The sequence below is a fragment of the Micropterus salmoides genome, unplaced genomic scaffold, assembly GCF_014851395.1.
Source record: "Micropterus salmoides isolate LMB-PRFRI ecotype aquatic unplaced genomic scaffold, ASM1485139v1 Ms_hic_scaffold_1, whole genome shotgun sequence".
NCBI lineage: Eukaryota > Metazoa > Chordata > Actinopteri > Centrarchiformes > Centrarchidae > Micropterus > Micropterus salmoides.
This window is the reverse complement of record NW_024040040.1, coordinates 55170837-55190304: the sequence shown is the minus strand read 5'-3', so window position 1 is coordinate 55190304 and position 19468 is coordinate 55170837. Positions and strand designations below refer to the sequence as shown.

Below are 19468 nucleotides of genomic sequence, written 5' to 3'. Positions count from 1 at the left end.
CAATAACATTTCCCCGGATAGTCCATATTATTATTAATACGGTCTCTTGACTGAGAACCTTCACAGACATCTTGTTACAAAATTAGTTTTTTCTTTTACTGCTGAAAATTAATACAATTAATATAAAGTACTTTTATTATCAGTATTTCATGTTTTATAGAACAGAACTGTCCTTTTTTTGTGCAATATTAAATAAATAAATAAATCATAACCAATTTTTTATAGATAAATTTGACCCTCATACGGCGCCGTAGTTCATCAAAGATCGTCTATCTCGCCTGACGCAGGTGACGCAGCTGACGTTCCCCGGAAGCGGAAACGTGGCCGGAGTGAGACCTCCTCCTCTGTTCGGAGCCCAAACACAACAAGAAGCTGCCGTCCTGCGGAGCCAGAGCCGGTTTCAGGAGCGAACAGGTACGTGGCCGCTCGTCCTCTCCCGTTAACGAGCCGCTCCGAGAGACCTGCTCCCGGCTGGAGACCTAAACCTGCAGCTCGTGTCAGTCAGCTGCGAGTTAGAAACCAACTGCGTCACTGAGCAGCATCACGGGGGAAAGTCCGAACACCGAGCAGCTGGTCGAGGCTCCTACGGGCCAAACACGACACGTTCAAGAGCCCGACCTGCTGCTCCTGTCTGAGCTCTGCCGTAAAACTCAAGTTTGGAGACAGATTTAAAAAAGAAAGCGAGCCTGCATTTCCCACAATGCACCTGGGCGGTGTGAGTCACGTTGGGTCTCCCCCTGAGAAGTTTCCCAGACCGGTCCGGCCGGTCAGCTGAGACCCGATCAGGGTCACAGACAGGAAGGAAAACAACGAGTGACAGGGTGAAGGTCCACTACAGAGTCAGACCTCCAGGGTCAGCTGATCCAACCATGTAGATCTCAGGACAGCGTCACGAACTCATTCTCCTTAAATAAACATCCTGTTTTATCCTAAAGAAGTGTAGAGAGGCTCATGTCCCTCTGAGGTCGTCCCACTTGCAGACCACGTCCACACACCAGCTCTTAATAATGTGGTTCTAAACCAGCCGGTGGAGCCAAAGACGCGCGACAATAAAGATCCTTTAAAAACCTTCAGCTTTCTGTTTCTACACCAGCAGAACGTGTTTTCTTCTCTTTAGCCCGACAGTAATCACCTCCAGTCCTCTGTCGCTGCTTTCAGACACGATGGCGGAGCAGAACACGGAGGCCAAGCTGAAGAACCAGCTGAAGCAGGAGAAGATCCAGCTGTGGAACCCGCCGTACACCGAGGACGACAACCAGCCGGGCCTGCGGCACATGCAGGTCAGCAGGACGCAGCGTTATTCTGGAGACCAACCCCGCTGCTGCCGCAGTTTTATTATTTCTCTTTCATTAGTAATGTGTAACAGCAACAACCTCTGATTCTGGAATACATTTAACATATTATAAAAACACATAAATAAATAATTAACACACACATTAACCCTCTGATATTAATATCTGATAAAAAGGTGGTCAGATCAGTAATTACATTGGTAAATATGATATATTAAATATATTATTTTTCATTAATTTATACGTGTAAATATGTAACTAATAAACTAAGTAACAGATTTAGAATAAAGTATAAATATCTTGTACTGCGTTTTGACCTCTGTGGTGTTGATGCGTGGCAGGAGCTGGCGGAGCGCTACGCCCTCTTGCTGTGCCTGCAGGTGTCGGAGGTCGGCGGCGCTCTGGAGGCGATCCGGGCGCAGGCGGTGAAGAGAGGGAAAGGAAACAAGACGTTCAGAGAGACGAACGTGGCCACGCTGGAGCTGCTGCTGCCCCGAGACAGCCGGAAGGTCGGTCACATGTTGTTCTGTTCAGTGCAGGTTCGCTCGTTTCTGTTTAATCTGAAGGGGGAGGAGCTGCTGAGGCGTCCTGCTGCCTAACCTGTGCTACTGTTCAGCTGCTGCAGAGCCTACTTTACAAACAGCTGCACGATGATTTAAAGCTGCACTGTTAGTTACTGCTGCGATTGTTTTGTTCCTGCCAAATTCAGATTTTCTTTCTCTGTGACAAACATTTTGTGAAAGAATACGATGACCTTTCTGGGAGGTCTGGTTTCCTCTGAGCGTCACAGCTGATCCTCAGAAGAGGAAACAGGAAGTGACTGACGGAGAAACTGTTGTTTGTTTCAGGACCCAAAGACAAAGAGCCACCTGGAGACGAGGCTGGACGTGCTGGTGCAGGAGGTGGTGGACAGGTACACACACTCTAACACACACTCTAACACACCAACACACACACTAACACACACTCTAACACACACTCTAACACACACTCTAACACACCAACACACACACTAACACACACTGTAACACACACTCTAACACACACTCTAACACACTCTAACACACACTCTAACACACACTCTAACACACACTCTAACACACTCTAACACACTCTAACACACTCTAACACACACTGTAACACACACTCTAACACACTCTAACACACACTCTAACACACTCTAACACACTCTAACACACTAACACACACTCTAACACACTAACACACACACTAACACACTCTAACACACTAACACACACTCTAACACACTAACACACACTCTAACACACTAACACACACACTTACACACACTCTAACACACCAACACACACTCTAACACACTAACACACACACACTTACACACACTCTAACACACCAACACACACTCTAACACACACTCTAACACACCAACACACACTCTAACACACACTCTAACACACTAACACACACACACTAACACACACTCTAACACACAGTGTTTGTTTCTCTGCTGCAGGATCGGAGAGGAGTTCGGCCTCAAATCCATCAAACTGATCCTGAACGGGAAAACTCTGTGTGTGGGTGAGTCCAGACGCCGGCAGCTGAGACTCTGTCTGTGGAGTCGAGCTGCAGCCATTCAGAGATTAACGATCGACTATTAAATCAGTCTGCAACTTTTTTGATCATCGATCTGTTCGGTTTGAGACGTTGTTTAAGAAAAGTGTAAATTTTCTGATTTCTTAGATGTGAAAAAGAAACGTTTTCTCGCCTATGATGGATGAAGTGTAAAATCAGCAGCTGTGTGGTCCCAGTACACTTTACAGAAGACAGAGACACGTAAAGTTTGCAGAACTGGATAAAAAAGGCTGACAACACATAAGAAACACACATTAAAAAACAACAATAAAATACACAATTATAAAACTAATATTAGATACAATAAAATAAAACAATTAAAATGTATAAAACTTCATAAAATACCCTAACCCAAACTATAAGCAGTCTCTCAAAATACAGAAAACCCGTCCCTAACTAAAAGCTTTACTAAAAACCAAAGTTTCTAGCCTACTCTTAAATATGGAAATGTTGGTTGCTTCATGAACCCAGACAGGGGTCTGATTCCACAGCCGAGGGGTCTGATGGCTAAAGGCTCTGGCTCCTATTCTACATCTGGAGGCCCTCGGCTGTACAAGCAGCCCTGTTCTGGTGGCGCAGCATGGTGTAAGGAGTTCTGTCATACAGGATGGTGCCTGACCATTAAGGGCTTTGTATGTAAGGAGAAGTATTTTAAACCGGGAGCCAGTGCAAATGATGCCGAGCTAACTGGTTGGTTTCGTCAGGTCTGATAGAAAGGTAAAACTGAGTATCATCAGCATAACAATGAAAATCTATACTGTGGCTCCTGATGGTATGACCTAGCAGAAGTATATACAAGGTGAATAATGTAGGTCCAAGGACTGAACCTTGTGGAACTCCATGGGTGACGCTGTGCAGAGAGGACTCATCGTTCAGATGTACAAACTGGGCGCGATCTGATAAGTAGGATTTAAAGCAGTTTAAAGCAGTTCCTTTAATACAGATGTACAAGTGTTCAAGTCTCTGTAGTAAAATATGGTGGTCAACTGTATCAAATGCCGCACTGAGATCTAACAAGACCAGTAAAGAGACTAGTCCCTTATCTGATGATGTTAAAAGATCATTAGAGAGTTTCACCAGTGCTCTCTGAATTCACAGAGTTGATTTGCCACGATTTTGGAAATGAAAGGGAGGTGAGATATCGGTCTGTAACTGTCTAAAACCCCTGGATCAAGAGCAGGCTTTTTAAGAAGTGGTTTAATAACCGCGTCCTTAAAGACCTGAGGTACAACAGAGGTAGATAATATTTAACAAAGAAGCGCCAACTGAGGTCATCGACTGAAGGCAGGAGGTGCTGAATTATGGAGGTGCAGCACTGGGACTAATGGTTAGTAGTCATGTGGTCTCTGTAATGTCTCTGTGCTTTAGACCAGAGTCTGGAGACGCAGGGTGTGAAGAACCACAGCAAGGTGATGGTGCTGAAGGTGAGCGACGCCGAGCTGAAGCAGCAGCTGAGCGAGGAAGAGGAGAAGAAGAAGAACCAGAACGAGAGCATCCAGAGGACCCAGAAGGGCTTCCAGATCCTGTCTGAGAGAGGTAACGTCCGTCCGTCCGTCCGTCCGTCTGTCTGTGATCAGGCTGTGGGAGGAGTCTCTGCTCTAACGCCTCTCTGCCCGCCAGACGGCAGCGAGGACCCGGACACCACGCCCGTCCTGGAGATCGCGGACCAGAGAGGAAACCCGCTGAAGATCCCCCACAAGGAGAAGAAGGTAGGGAGGAGGAGGGAGAGCGCCCGAGGAGTCCGGGTCCAGGTTCATCAGAATCTAATGTGTGTCTCTGCGCATCAGGCCCTGATCCTCGCCATGGGTTTCCACGAGAAAGGTCGCTCTCTGATGAAGAAGAAGCAGTTCGACAACGCTCTGTGTCACCTGCTGCAGGCCGACCAGCAGTTCAGGTAGCGCACGCTCTGATGTCACTGTGACGCTTTATGTTGATGACGTTTAATGTTGTGTGTTAGTTTTTCATCAGGGATCGTGGCGTTCAGCTGCTCTCAGTATCGACTCCTGAATCCCCGCTGTCCCGTCAGCGTATCTGTCCTCCTGTACGTGGCGTGCACGCCGGCGTGGCTGACCTCTGTGTGTGTGTTTGCAGTAAGTGCGGCTCGGCGCTGCTCAGCTCGGTGGATAACTTCGCCGTGCTGCAGCTGGACATCGTGTGGTGTTACCGAGCTCTGGAGGCCCTGTCCTGCCTGGACGACGGCAGGAGCCGGCTGCAGAGGGCCGAGGACTGTTTCCTGCAGTGCTACGGGGAGCAGCAGCAGAGGCTGCTCATGATCAAGGTCAGGCAGCTGGCCCAGACGCTCCGGGGACGCCGGCCGACGCCTGAACCTGTAGAGTAATTTGACCTGTGTGTGTCCTCAGGGCAACACGGGCAGAGAGGAGGTGCTGTTCCTGCGGCTCTACCTCCTGCAGAGTCTGCTGTCCTACATCGAGGGGAACGACGCTCAGGCCCGACACCAGCTGGCCAAGGTAACGCCTACACTAGCTTAGCTTAGCATTAGCAGCTCTGTTTGCTGTGAAGCTGCCCTGCATTCGTTACATTACATGACAACGCCGCAGCGAAGAAGAGGAGACGTGGCGCCGCGTTCTCTCTCCCATCAGACATCACCATAGCAACATTATAGCCAGTTAGCTAAAGCAGGAAACGAGTCATCAGGAGTAGCGTTGGACGTCCCAGCTGTGACGTAGACTCCGCTTGTCCCGGCGTCTCTTTCAGTTATTTCGTTGTCACTCCGACGCCTTCTGGAGGACACTTGCAGAGATCTTTCCGTTTCGTTCACATATACACGATTTATTATGTCAAAAACTTTGACTTTGAGCAGAACCTATCAGGGTTGGGCCGACAGACGACGGGCGAGCGGTCGAGCAGGCATCGTTGTGAACTTTGTTCACCTTTAACCCGCAGGTTTTAAACACCAGGAACATGATTATTATACATTTTAAATATGCTTTGGACCTTCCTCACAATTCTCTTCTCCCGCACTCAGATACACCTGAGGTAAACACAGCGGCGAGCCCCGCCTCTCTCTCTCTCTCTCTGTGCCGTCCCACAATTCCTTGTGGCAGCAACATGGCAGCATACAGTTTGACCACGTAAATGTTGAAACAACACAGCGCCTACTTTACGATTGGAAATCCGTGCATGATTATCTGAAGCCGGTGATCTAGATTTGTTCTCCAGCCAGTCAGGAGTCCTGAAAACCACCCGTCTGTGTCTCAGGTGGAGTCTCTGTACAGCCGTCTGTGTCCGGACTCGGAGAAGATGGATCAGCTGATGACTCTGGGTTTCAGCGAGAGAGAAGCTCGGCTCGGCCTCAGAGCCTGTCAGGGAGACCTGCAGGAGGCCGCCATCCACATCAGCAACCAGAGACAGGTAACACTGACGCTCAGCTGAACCCCAGGGCGCAGCGTCACCTGATCACTTCTCCAGGTGAAGGAAATGATTCCTGCTGATCTTGGCTGGGATGTTTTCTTGTTGTTTGTTGGTTTGATGGTTTTTCGTGACGAAGGTGGGAGCCTGAGAGCGTGCAGAGGTTAAAGCAGAAGACCTTTGTTTAACTTGATCCTTGATCCAGGTTGTTCTCTGGTTGTGGATCAGTCCGTGCCGCCGTGTCGTCTCGGCGCCGGACCCCCCGCCAGGCCGTCTGCTGCTGCTGCTTTAATAACGTGTTGTGTTGCTGTGTGGAGCAGGAGCGGGAGGAGCTGAAGCAGAGGGAGCGGCAGAAGAGGAGCAGGAGGATGGAGGTGATCTCCACCCTCGCAGAGCTCGGCTACTCCAGGAGGGACGCCGCCACGGCTCTGCACCACGCCGACGGGGACGTGGACAAGGCCTACGCAGTCAGTGTCTCTGTCTCCGTCCATGTTCTGTTAAAGCCGCACGTGGGTCGCTGCAGATCCCGGTCTGCCTCAGCAGCTAACAGTTTTGTGTTGTTCTTCAGATCCTCCTGGACTCCGCCCACGCCGCTCAGACCACCAACAACAACGCAGAGGGGACGGGCGGTCCGGAGCGCCTGCAGCAGGTACGGAGCGGCATTTAGTCCCGCAGAGCTAATCGGCGATCAGAGGGTGCGATTGATCCGTCCTCCTGTGTGTCCCTGCAGCTGCTGTACCTGGGCTTTGACAGGGACGCGTCCGAGGCGGCGCTCCGGCTGACGGGCGGAGACGTCCAGTCGGCCACTCAGCTGCTGCTGGACAACCAGGGCGTCCTCTCCCCGGAGCTCCTGTCCATGTCCCCGCCCTCCACCTCCTCCTCCTCGCCCTCCTCTGAGGAGCCCAGCACCTCCTCCACCTCCACAGGTAGGACCCATGTGTCTCTTGAACTTACATTAGGATCCTTTTGTTCCATCGAGCCTTCGCAGCATCTTACATAACGAGACTTACAGCCTTCCTACTAACGAGGGTTTGTCATCAAACACATCGGTAGATCAGTGAAGTTCTGCCTGAAGCAATTAAAGAGCGACAATGTGGATTAAAGGAGTTAGCAAACACGAGCTGGTGGAAAAGTAGAAGTCAGGACGCTTATCTAAAGTTAGGAAAGGAACTCTGACTCAGGGACTGGTCATCTGTAGCGGCCTGTTCCTAAACATCATTGCCATGGTTACCAAGCAGGGAGGGTAGGAGGTTTCTCCTCAGGGGGGCGATGTGAAAATCCTGTTTGTCTGTGGTGGAAGAGACGAAGAGAATATTATTTATATTGCTCAGGCAGAGCGGTGGGATTCTTCTGTGGAGGGATCTATGATTTCTGCCGGATTGTCACAGACTAAGAAAGATCAGCGTGTAGTAAATGTTAGAGGTTCGTCCTCAGACTGCTGTTGATACTTAAGCCTGAAAATAACTTACAGCTATATCAGGTGGTTTCCAGCTGCTCGGCGTTAACAGGCAAGCTAACGTTATTTAATCTGAACCAGCTAAAACAGAACGTCGCAGCGTGTCCGACCAGTCCTGCACATCAACACAGTGAGTCGAGGTTACAAACTTCCTTTAAACCCTGTGCTTTGTCCTCAGCGGACAGCGAGCTGGTGAACGAGGTGCTGGAGGACATCTCCCGTCACGAGGAGGACTACCTGGACCTGACGCTGGACGAGGAGAGCGAGCTCATCGCCACCATGAAGAGCTACCTGAGCCGAGGACGCGCGCGCACGGTGTGACGCGCTCGCCCGCAGAGAGCGTCACTCGTCCCGCAGCAGCAGCAGTTTAACCCCCGAGACTCCGCGTGAGGCCGAGCGGCTGAACCTCAGAGACGACCAGCAGAGATCAGTTTGTGGTTCGTGAGTTCAGCTCAGGTCACAGATTTAGTTCCAAAGTGTTTGATCTCCTAAAGAATCATTGACCGGGTTTCATTATTTGATTTAAACGTCTTCAGGCCGCCGGCGTTTGCTTCTGACGTGTTTATTATGAAATCGCTGCTTCTTAAAAGACGCCTGATGTTTGTGACCTAAGTTTAACTTTAATTTAAATTCAGTTCATGTCTTTGTTGAGGATTTCTCTGGACTGTCTCACGTTGACGGAGCCAATAAAGTTTGTTTGTGTTGATGTGTCTCAGTCAGCTGGGTTTCTTCATAACAGCAGGGCTGCACAGGGACGAACCGCAGACCTCCACCGACCCGCCGACGCATTATATCCTGCAGCTCCACGCCAGCCGTGTCTAGAATCAGTAATATTATACCCGCGAGCTGCAGCAGAAATGATATATATAATATATATAACTTGGCCAACACTGCACACCAACACTCGCTGGGTATTTTCAAAGCTACTTTTAGGAGAATAAGACGTTTCTCTGTCAGAGTTTTACTCCGGCACGATGACAAAATGTGAACTGACGATATGAAAAAACATTGGACAGTAAACGTTTAATTTCTAACAGATCTGAGCGCTTTAGTTACTCCTAACGTTAATCTTGTGAAGGCGTCTCTTTGGGCTCTGGGTAACTGTGACGGCAGAATCTTTACAAACCAAACAGTCAGTTCATGAAGGAAAAGATCTGCAGTCTGATGCTAAACTGTTCATGAGGAGGAAGAAGAACCTGTAATAGTTTCACTGCTTTAATACTTTATACTCACGTACTTTTACACAAGTAACATTTTCACTGCAGGACTTTTACTTGTAACAGAGTATTTTTACAGCGTGGTACTAGTAGATTTACTGCAGTAAAGGATCTGAGTACTTCCTCCTCTTCAGGTCAGATGTGCAGCAGAGTCCGACATTTAGAAATCCTCTGACATAGTAACTGAATGTAAAGGTCTGCAGGGGAAAGAATCAGTTCTGCACGGTGACATCAGACAGTTATTACACAGATGAGCTGGATAATCAGGCCTGTTTAGTTTCACAGATGATCACAGGAAATCAATATATCCCAAATGAATTAAAATCAGCTTTAAGTAACATGAAAATATTCAATTTACTGTCATGTGATGAAAAGCAGATTCAGAATAACTCTAATAACCCTCAGTTATAACTCTACAACACAGAGAGGAGGCCGTTAGCCTAGCTTAGCACAAAGACTGGAAGCAGGTGGAAACTGCTAGCCTAGCACTGATGTTTGTTTTGTTCTTTACTTTAATGTCTAATGAGATATCTGAGTAAAGTACTCATTCTGCAGAATAATACATGTTGTTACTAGATTATAATTATTGATGCTTTCATGTGTTCATCACTTTAATGTTGCTGCAGGTGAAGGTGGACGTTAGTTTAATCTGTAATAATTCATCATCTTGTGTTAGTTGATTATTTCCTGTTAATAATCTGAATCTGCAAAGTAGCTTTTAATACATGTAGTGAAGTATAAAGTAGCATACAGTGGAAACACGCAAGCACCTCAAAGTTCATTAAAGATGTAAAAAAAATAAATTAATTTTCCTGTTTTAGCAAACTTAATATGTTACGTAACTCTTACTCTCAAGTGTACTTCATAAGATTTAATTGTAACGGAGGTAAATGTTGCAGTTAATCATGATGTTAATTTCAGGCTCTGCCCTGAATGTTGAAAGATGAATGAAGCGCCAGCTGATCTAAAGTTTGTCTCTATGTTGTTTCTGGTTAGTTTCACACTATTGTCTTTAATCAAACGTCATCTCAATCAGAATTCTGGGAATAATCTGAGAAATACAATTTTCACATGAAAATAAAGGCAGAAATCTAAAGAGTATAAAGTTAGAAAAGAGAAAGAAAATTTGAAAAATCTGACTTTAAACTCAAATTCTGACTTTAACTCAGAATGAGTGTAAATTGTATTTGAGTTCTGACTGTTAAGTCAGAATTCTGAGATTCAATTCAAAACTCTGACTTCATTTTTATGTGAATATGATATTTGAATTCTGAGTTTAAAGTCAGAATTATGAAAGAAAAAGTCAGATTTGATTTTATTCTAACTTTATTCTCAGAATTCTGCCTTTATTTTCATGTGAAAATTGTATTGGAGTTCTGAGTTAAGTCAGTGTTCTGACTTTCTTAGAATTTTCACTATCTCTATGTGAAATTTGTATTTTGTACATTTTTACTTTTAACTCAGAACTCAAGTAAAATCTTCACATAAAAATTATGTCAGAATTCGGAGTCAAAAGTCATAATTAGGAATTTATTCCTAGAATTCGGACTTTATTTTTACATGGAAACTGACTTTAAAATCAGACTGAAAATTGTAAAGTCAGAATTCTCACTTAAAAGTCAGAAGTCAAATAAGATTTTCATAAATCTGACTTTATTCTCATAATTCTAATAATAGACAGAATTCTGATTGCATTTTGACATGAAAATGTAACTTGAATTCTGAATTTTATGTCAGAATTCTGACTTTAAACTCTGAACAAGTAAAAACATGCTGCTTCTGTGGCGTGCTTATTTGTGTATCAGTAAGTTAGTCATGCACTTTGACAAATTAACTGGTGTGTCTGGATTTTTATTTTATTTTTAATAAAAAATAATTACAATATCTTATAACCTCGTCCACACCAAACAATATGGGTCTGAATCTTTCCACAGCCGTCTATCATTCTCCTTTTAGGCTACATCCTCCCGCCTTTTATCCCAAATCACACACCTTGTTAGTTTGATTTTAATCCCTCCTGCAACTAAACCCCATTTACATAATTTCACTCTGTGATAAATTACTCTGAGCCTGAACGCCAAAGAGTCAAAAGAGCCTTTTCCCAATTAGACGCCTGTCCATTTTACTAGCTTGGTGTGGCTACATAATTTGACAAATAAACACACGTTTCAATTAGAGGCAATTAGGTTTTTAGTTAGTTCTTTGGATCTATTAAGTCTCTTAAAGTCCACCGAGTTTCCCGCTTGAGCTAAGATGCTTAGATCATACATACAAATAAAGGTGTTTAACTTTTGTCACGATGGACAAGCTAAACATCGTTGTATCTGTTAAATTCTCCACAATTCAATCATTTTACGGGAACCAAAGATAATTCATTCAGATTTACTGGCATGATAAAAAAAGAGACGAAGTGATTACAAAGTTAGAACATTCCTTGAATATTTATATTGGTAAGGGTCCACCCATCAAAAAAGTCTAAATGGCTAAATCAAATTTGATATAACTATGGTAACATTCAGCAGGTAGTATCTCTCTCTCTTTCTCTGTCTCTCCCAGAGCTAGATCAAATTAATTATTCAGAATTGATATCTTATCCAAAAGCCTACTTTTTATACAAGTGATATTCATAATGGTTGAAATAAAGAATTTAGATAGCAGCCTATACTGTTAACTGAAGTGTTATTACATCTGATTAGTTGTTTTATCAGGAGCACAGTTTGTGTCTTCGCAGCAGAACTGAAACGGTTTTGATAAGTCGGGTCGTATTTTCTGTTGAATGTTCAGTGAAGTGCGGCCACACAAAACAACACACACAGAAAGTGTTTGATAAAAAACCAGTTTTCTTATTTAAGTCTGGATTTATTTATTGTACATGATTACAGTGGTGATAGAAGTCACTGGAGAGGGAGGTTGAGGGGGAGTCGGGGGTCAGGGGTGAGGGTTTAGAAGTAGTTGACGACCCTGCGGATGGACTGGATGTTGGGGTTCTGGGCCTGCCACTCGTTATGGCTGCAGTAGTCTCCACGCTCCACGATGTACATGCGGCCGCGGAAGTTTGGCTCCTCGTACATCACCCAGCTGAAGGCGCAGAGAAAAAAACATATTGGTTATTTATTAAAATGTCCGTAACAATTTCCCACAGTCAAAGTTGACGTATGATGTGCGATGAATTCAAGAACCTGGATGAATCGATCGTTATGTGCGTGTTAAACTTACGCTCCGTCTCCGTAGACCTTGACGGAGTTGATGCAGTTCTTGGAGAACCCGCGGCTCTGCAGGAAGGGACAGTCGTCGCAGATCTCCACACACTGACCGGAGAAGTTACAGGCCTCGAACAGCTCGATGCGGTAGTGCTCGCCGTGCTGACAGAGAGGAAACGTTAGTCTTTGAGAGAGGGCAAACATTACACTGCAGTTGTGTTTCCTCCAGCTGAGCTTCGTGCCTCCTTCCACGTTTCCCACTGGAGGTTACTGTGACTAACTTGTTAGTAGTAGCAACTGACGCATTAGCTCTACTTCTGGCAAACAAAACGGGTTTTATGGAAAATTATAAGAAATGTAGACGTCAGCAAATTTCCTTTCTGCCCAGGACGGGGAATGAGCTGCCAAATTTGGGGGCGTAATGGATCTAAATCTTCTAAAAATAAAAGCCTAAATCTAAAGGGTTCATCCTCTGGAAGAACATCGCATGGTGGTTTGGTGGATGGTGCTGCAGCTGCACCGTCACTACAGAAAGCTCAGAGCGGCATACTATTAGATTTATCCATCCTTTTTCTTTTTAGGAATTATTGTTACAAACCTGCCATATAATAACAAATTATCCTTTGTTCATGAAACAGGTATTAAATTGTATTCTTGTGGTAAAAAGTCTACTACTGCTGTAACTCTGCAGAAACCTTGTTGTGGACGGGGGTGGTGCTAGAGGACAGGGGAGATGCCATAATATCTGCTGTGAATTTCTTGCAAATGAAAAACAAACTCGTCATGAACCGAAATGTCGCTCACAGTGAAATGTGTGACCTGCTGGTTCAGTGTGAAAGAATGAAAGCCCCTCAGAGGTGTTTACCATGCGGATGGGCTTGCAGGATCCCATGTGGTCGTTGTGGGAGTTCCACCTCTGGAACTCGGGGTACTCGCCGTGCTCCAGGATGTACTGCTGGCCCTTGAAGTCGGGGTGGTCGTAGCAGATCCAGGCTCCGCTCTCCACACGGATAGAGTTCACCCTGAAAATACACAGTGTCAGCGTCTAGAAATGACGCACCAGAACATCTGAAACAGTCTCAGAGGCCTTTATTATAATGCAAACTCAACACTTCCTCCATCACCTGTTGTCTCAATATTTCACTATAATGTCAGTTTCCACAGCATTAATTCAGTCACTTTGACCTTATAGGTGGGCTTTAATGTAAAAGGTTCAGCCCAACGGCAAAGAGGAAAAGAGTGAATTAGAACAGAAAAACATTATTTTGGTAAATAAACCGTAAACACCTGTTGATGAAATTAAAAAATTAGCCCCCACAACATTACTGTGTGGGTAAATCTGGGAGCTGGAAGGAACCAGTGTCTCCTAAAGCTGACACTTTGGTGAAAATGTACAGTTCTCTGTACTAAAGTGTTGGATTCCAGTTTCATTAAAGTAAACTAAGAACTAGAGTAAAAACCTGAGAGCTGATTAAAATAGTTGTTTTTCCTTCTCACCTGTTCATGAAGCCGCGGTCCTGGAAGTTATCACAGTCACCTCTGACCTCCAGCTTCCTGCCAGTGAAGCATTTCCCCTCGTAGAAGGTAATCTGGAGGAGAAGAAAAAGACGTGAGCGCTCTCCTGTCGACCGCCTCTGCTGCCACAAACCTGCCCGTCACATGTCTAGAAACTTTTCCTGTTTGTGGGAGTTTAGTTGTAGGAAAAGCAGAGTGCAGAATGTCTGATGCACACTTAAAGGCACACAAAGGTGATTAAATGATCAACAACCAGCTGTCCAAGGAAGTCTCGATGTGTTATTTGTAATGATTCCACACTTTATCTAGTTTAGTTCCTCGTGAACCAGGATCAGATGCAGATTCATGTAACTCCAGACCGTGACTGCATGACACCAAACAAGATAACAATACAGTCAGAACAGGTAGGAATGAAGTAATAATAATATAATAATATTTAAACGTTTCCCTTTAATTAATTAAGTTTCGTCTGTCCTCCCTGCTGCACTTGTAACCACGCCCAGCTGTGATGTCACACCGTACTGACCACACCCTGGACTACACTTCTACATCACTGCAGCCGATCAGCACAGAGAAGATTTAGAGAAAGTTGTTAAAGTTACTCTTTAAACTGACAAAATAGTCGACACATTAGCGAGTAATAACCTTCTGTTTTCTTTGTTTCCTTTCTCCAGATGTTACCTGAACTGTTCACTCACCGTGTTTCATAAAACTCAGCAACAATAAACAGCGAGAGGGAATTTGGAGGTTTTGATGGTTAAACTGGGAGCTGAAACAACTGGTTCCAGCTCTTTTTTTAAATAACAGCAAAACTAAATGTATGATCTGCAGGGAGTAACGTTCCTAACTAGCAGCTACAGTCAATAAACAAGCGGAGAATAGTTTTATCAGCCTGCTTTTAAGATCAGGCCTTTAAATGAAGGCAGAGACGATTGTGAAGAGAATAACAAACAAGCAACTTAAACATTTTTGTGTCTTAAAGACTTTATCAAAAATAAGACATCATCCTCAAATTAAAATTAAATTAAATAAATAAAAAGAATATTTCTTTCAGAACTGCTCAGCTGCTATCCCAGTCAGTACAGCAAGAACATCACACCAAACTCCATTCAGAAATCAAGCTATTTAAATGCAGGCGACTCTTTATACTTTTACTGTAATGTACTTTATATTACAGTGTAATACAGAGGAACAAGACATTTTGACCTGAATCTGAAGCGAATTTCTGAAATGATTTCTAACACCCCAAACTCATTAAAAGTAAAGTTTTAAAGACGGCAGTTTGTAGGAAAAAGTTCTAATCTTTTTGATTCTTTGAATAAAATGCTTCCCAGTGGCTCACTCCAGTTTCCCCACAGGAGCCCGGTGATCTCCAGATCATTACCCCCCCAGCGTCGTACAGCTGCTGCCGCCGGTTTACTCACCTTTCCAGAGTACTGCGACATGTTTACCCACTGGATGTTGTCCAACCTGGCCCGCAACCACACACACAGTGTAACAGAGAAAAAGTTGGACACCCCAATATATACGGCAGGGGGGCGAGCGAGGGGCGAGGTCCCGACCGGCCGGACAAAAGACGAGGCTTTAAAGGTTTCTGCTGCCTCGACGCTTTCCCTTCATCCTGATGTGTCTGCTGATTCTGCTGTGTGTGTGTGGACTCAATAGAATGTGCTTGGCCTGAGCTTTGCAGGTCAATGATCCTGCACATGCCACGTTTCTACAGAGACAGAGAAAGGAAGCACACGGAGCGCAAATACTGTCAGTGTTTCTACATAGAGATTCTGTGACAGTGTTCCAGTCAGAAATTCACTCGCAAGGACCTGAGCATCAACACATGTGTTTACTTGATTTATTGATTAACAAAATAGAAAGATGTACAAGGCTTACAGGCTGAATATTCATATTTCAAAGTGAAGAAAAGGAAACCTGCCGTAGAACCGGGGCACGGTGGACCGTCTTAGAAGTGGAAAAGAAATAACACAAAACAGGTGATTTAATCTCATTTACTTGCTTTTGGGGAGCAGTAGACATTTTCATCAAACTGCTAAAAATGACATTTTGGACAGAGTTTTTAACTGGTTATGAAACAGTCTCAATGCAATACTGAGGCCCCAACATGACCTACATAAGCAAACGAGGTCATCAGCGAGAAGACTGGCTATTAATATATGTCATCTAGTCCCATCTCCAGCAAAATCAGACAAAACAGTTTACAGCACACCGACAAAAAAGCCTACATGTTTACATTTTTGGAAGCAGGAGGAGATTTTTCTTCAGATGTAATGTGTACTTATTTGGCTGTGTGCAGTCCCTGAATGTATGAGTAACGGTGGACATTGCATTAATACAACTGGTTTAGTCTGCAGATTCATCTGAAATAAGAACATAAACAAGAACAAGAACGCAAATAAAGGTGGAGGTCCAGGTGGAGGTCCAGGTGGAGGTCCAGGTGGAGGAGGTGTCTGAGTGTGCAGCAGAAGGAGTGGAGGAGTCTCAGTGTGTCTGCAGAGACTGTGTAGAAGGACAGAGCAGCAGCAGAGCAGTCCAGATCCACTGATGATCCTCTGTCACATCCAGAGGAACACACAGGGATGATGGTGGACTTGACTTTGTGTCTGACAGTGGAGCTGATCTCAGAGCAGTTCAGACTGCAGCACTGTTGGGATTCCTCTGTCAGTCACTGCTGGATGAAGCTCTCCTCTCCACTCTACCTCCCAGTAACATGGCCCAGTCAGAGCCTCTCCACACACAAGCTGATGCTGCTGCTTCAACCTCTCTGGATCATCAGGACACAGCAGATCCTCTCTCAACACCTCCACCTTTCTCATGTTTACCACCGTAAAGTTGGCTTCCAGCTGATGAGAGAAGAAGACAGAGAGCAGAAGTCATAAATCAGAGTTTACAGAGACTCCCTTCATCAGCTGTCAGTCAGTGATGCAGCACATCCAGTATAAAGACCAGCAGGGACTTCAGTCCTGTTCAGACCAGAAGTGGAGCGGCTGTGTAGCGTAGCCAGCTTCCTTTCAGCTCTCATGTTAACGTATTGGAGTGAACACACTGAGACCTGCAGAGACTTTGGCCATCAGCTCTGTTTACTCTGCAGGTTTCACTCAAGTCCACAGTGGAAATAAAGTGCTGAGAGTCCCTGAACGCATCATGACTGCAGAGACAGAGAGATATTCACTGCTCACTGGAATGATGGATTTACTGCTGTTAAAAACCAGCCGCTCAGTCACATTTGAATATTTCAGCTACTTTGGAAATATTACAGGACAAATCTGTAAATATGGAGTCTGTTCTAAAAACATCTGGACCAAACTAAAGACACATGGACAGATATATATATATGATGTTAAAGGTCCTACAACAGCTAAACATCAGCTGTGCTTACTGGACTTCAGCAGAGGTTCTGCTCTGTAGAAAGACCACATGGTTACTAAATGTAATGATGGTTCTCTGAAATAAGAGCCAGTGATTTGCAGGCTTCAGTCAGACTGATCTCAGAGCTGTGACAAAGATGAACTGATCAGTAGTTTAGTATTGAAATGAGAGAACAAACACTTTGAGATCAGATTTGATGGTCCGACAGTTTGATGAATGAGGACCACTGTCTCTATACATCTTGTGATGCTGTCAGCTGGAATCCAGCTTTATTTCCTGGAGACATGAACACAACAACAACAGTCGTCTTCACATCAACTCAAACACATGATCACTGCCTGTTCTCTCTCTCTCGTCTGTCTTTCTGTCCCATCCTGAAGCCTGTCACCATTCTCCTCTCACAGCTTCACTGAGGAAAGCAGCCGCTGAGAAGGTTGGAGATTTACAGGAAATACTGGATCTCTGCTTTGATACTAACTGTGTTTAGTACAATACTGCTGAAACCAGCATGGACTGACTCCAACCCTCTACTGACCTCAGAGTCTCCAGTCTGCAGTGTGGACTCTCCACAAGATCAGACAGCAGCTTCACTCCTGAATCCTGCAGCTTGTTGTCTCTCAGGTCCAGCTCTCAGATGGGAGGGGTTGGACTTCAGAGCTGAGGCCACAGAAGCACAGCTGATCTCTGACAAACTGCAGCGCACAATCTGAATAAAGAATAAATGATGGAGATAAAAATCCATTTCTAATCAATCAGATGTGTTCAGGTTTTAAATGTGGAGCTCAACATTACTATGTCCTAATCAATGAGCTTTTCCCTAAAATGAGTAGAGGGACTTTGTCATTGTGTTATTGTGGATCATCATAATGTCAGCCTTCTACAGACATCATCCAAATGTCAGCACAACATTCATACACCTATTCATGTCAACACAGATCAATAACATGCTGCTGATCTCAGGCCAGTCTGTGTGTGTGTGTGTGTGTGTGTGTGTGTGTGTTCTGAAGGATCAATATCAGTGATCAGACATTATTTGTGAAAACACATTGAAACCAACAGAAACAAGAAATATAGCACTTTATAATAACTACACACTGTAAAGCATTAGTGAAGTATTAGTAAATACGGAATTCATCATTTATAAACCATTGTTCTTACGTTAATACACATTAGTAAGTCATTTAAAACATAGTCATGCAGGTTTTATTCTTATTAATAAGCATCTATAATGTGCTTAATAATTGTATTTTCATACTTTATACATGATCGGTTCACAATTTATAAATGAAGTATTATTTTACTGACAAACCATTTATATATGAGTTGTTAATGGTTCATAGATTTTTTTTTTATACTTTCCCGAGAAAGAATATAAACAGCGTAACTCATAAATCTACCAGTGGCAAAGCCCAAAGGATGCTACTAAGGGGGCTTTCACACCTGAAAGTCTGCACCAAGGTCCGAACCAAAGTTCATGTTTTGATACATTCGGTTAGTTTTGGTTTGGTTTCACACTGCAATTCTGCGACCGCACTAAAGGACTTTACCTGACAGACCTGCGTCCTGTCGTCATCGTCTACGTTGGCTGCGTCCCTGTACTTGACATTGATTGGTTATTAAACAGTTCAGCGGGGAGCTTTGACTAGAATGAATGATAAAAAAATGTATATGCATATTTGCCACTATATTGTTATTATTATAGCATTACTACCTGCAGCACCAACTATACTGAAGGCTAGTTCAAATTCGCAATTAAACGTCCTCGTTGTGCGAACATTATATTGTCGCCAACAGGACAGGAGGAGAAGACAGCAAACAATCTCCACTCCGTTTGAGCAGAGACCAGAGCGATGGGTGGCAGTGTGCTTCTATTGTGGCCGTCTGTATCTAAAGATCAGCTGTCATGGGAGATTTATATTTGTGTCCTTATTTCAATGCATTTCTCCATGCATTTACTTGTTTCCAGTTTAAACGGCAACCGCCAAACTTCTTGTAAATAGTCTGAAAGTCTGAACCATCCACAAAATGCTTTCACACCAGAAACGAACCAAACCACGGTTCAGTTGATCCGGACCGAGACTACTCTTTTGGTCGGACCAAATTCCGTCTGTTTGGTCCGGACCGTGGTCCGGGGGAGGTTTCACACCTGCAATTTTGGTTCGTACCAAACTGAAAAGTCCGAAAGTCCGGACCAAACGAGGTAGGTGTGAAAGCCCCCGAAGACTACCTGAAAGATGCCCCAGCTAACGTTACTGGTGGCATGGAACAGCCTCACCGTTACAGTCCTGGGGTCTCATTTATAAAACTGTCCACAAAAGCCAAAAATGGCGTCCGCCAAAAAATATTCAGACTTATAAAACCGTGCGTACGCACACTTGTAAGCAAGTTCCCTTTATAAATCGCAATCAACTTGGAAATGTGGGG

The 19468-nt window shown here is 44.5% G+C and overlaps 2 protein-coding genes and 1 pseudogene across 3 annotated transcripts; 1 reads left to right on the top strand and 2 right to left on the bottom strand.

Annotated features, from left to right (window-relative positions):
* The window catches only part of LOC119886767, a 206554-nt pseudogene that overhangs the window by 38785 nt on the left and 148301 nt on the right, over positions 1-19468 (bottom strand).
* On the top strand, positions 289-8450 carry LOC119897035 (NEDD8 ultimate buster 1-like). Of its 2 annotated transcripts, none has more exons than XM_038710560.1 (15): positions 289-414; positions 1159-1280; positions 1634-1801; positions 2141-2205; positions 2788-2852; positions 4275-4442; positions 4527-4615; positions 4694-4800; positions 4998-5184; positions 5267-5374; positions 6126-6278; positions 6596-6742; positions 6844-6924; positions 7006-7201; positions 7910-8450. In XM_038710560.1, exons 2-15 carry the CDS (start codon positions 1164-1166, stop codon positions 8050-8052), a joined length of 1794 nt encoding a protein of 597 aa, XP_038566488.1. In that variant the 5' UTR covers positions 289-414; positions 1159-1163; the 3' UTR covers positions 8053-8450. The 2 variants fall into 2 exon arrangements, with proteins under 2 accessions (XP_038566488.1, XP_038566496.1); XM_038710568.1 differs by having other exon boundaries at positions 311-414; positions 1118-1280.
* Positions 11769-15336, bottom strand: LOC119897123 (gamma-crystallin N-B). Its single transcript, XM_038710703.1, has 5 exons — positions 15088-15336; positions 13646-13737; positions 13014-13170; positions 12165-12310; positions 11769-12026 (listed from the first exon to the last, which is right to left on the bottom strand). The coding sequence occupies exons 1-5, from the start codon at positions 15106-15108 to the stop codon at positions 11891-11893; spliced, it is 552 nt and encodes a 183-aa protein (XP_038566631.1). The 5' UTR covers positions 15109-15336; the 3' UTR covers positions 11769-11890.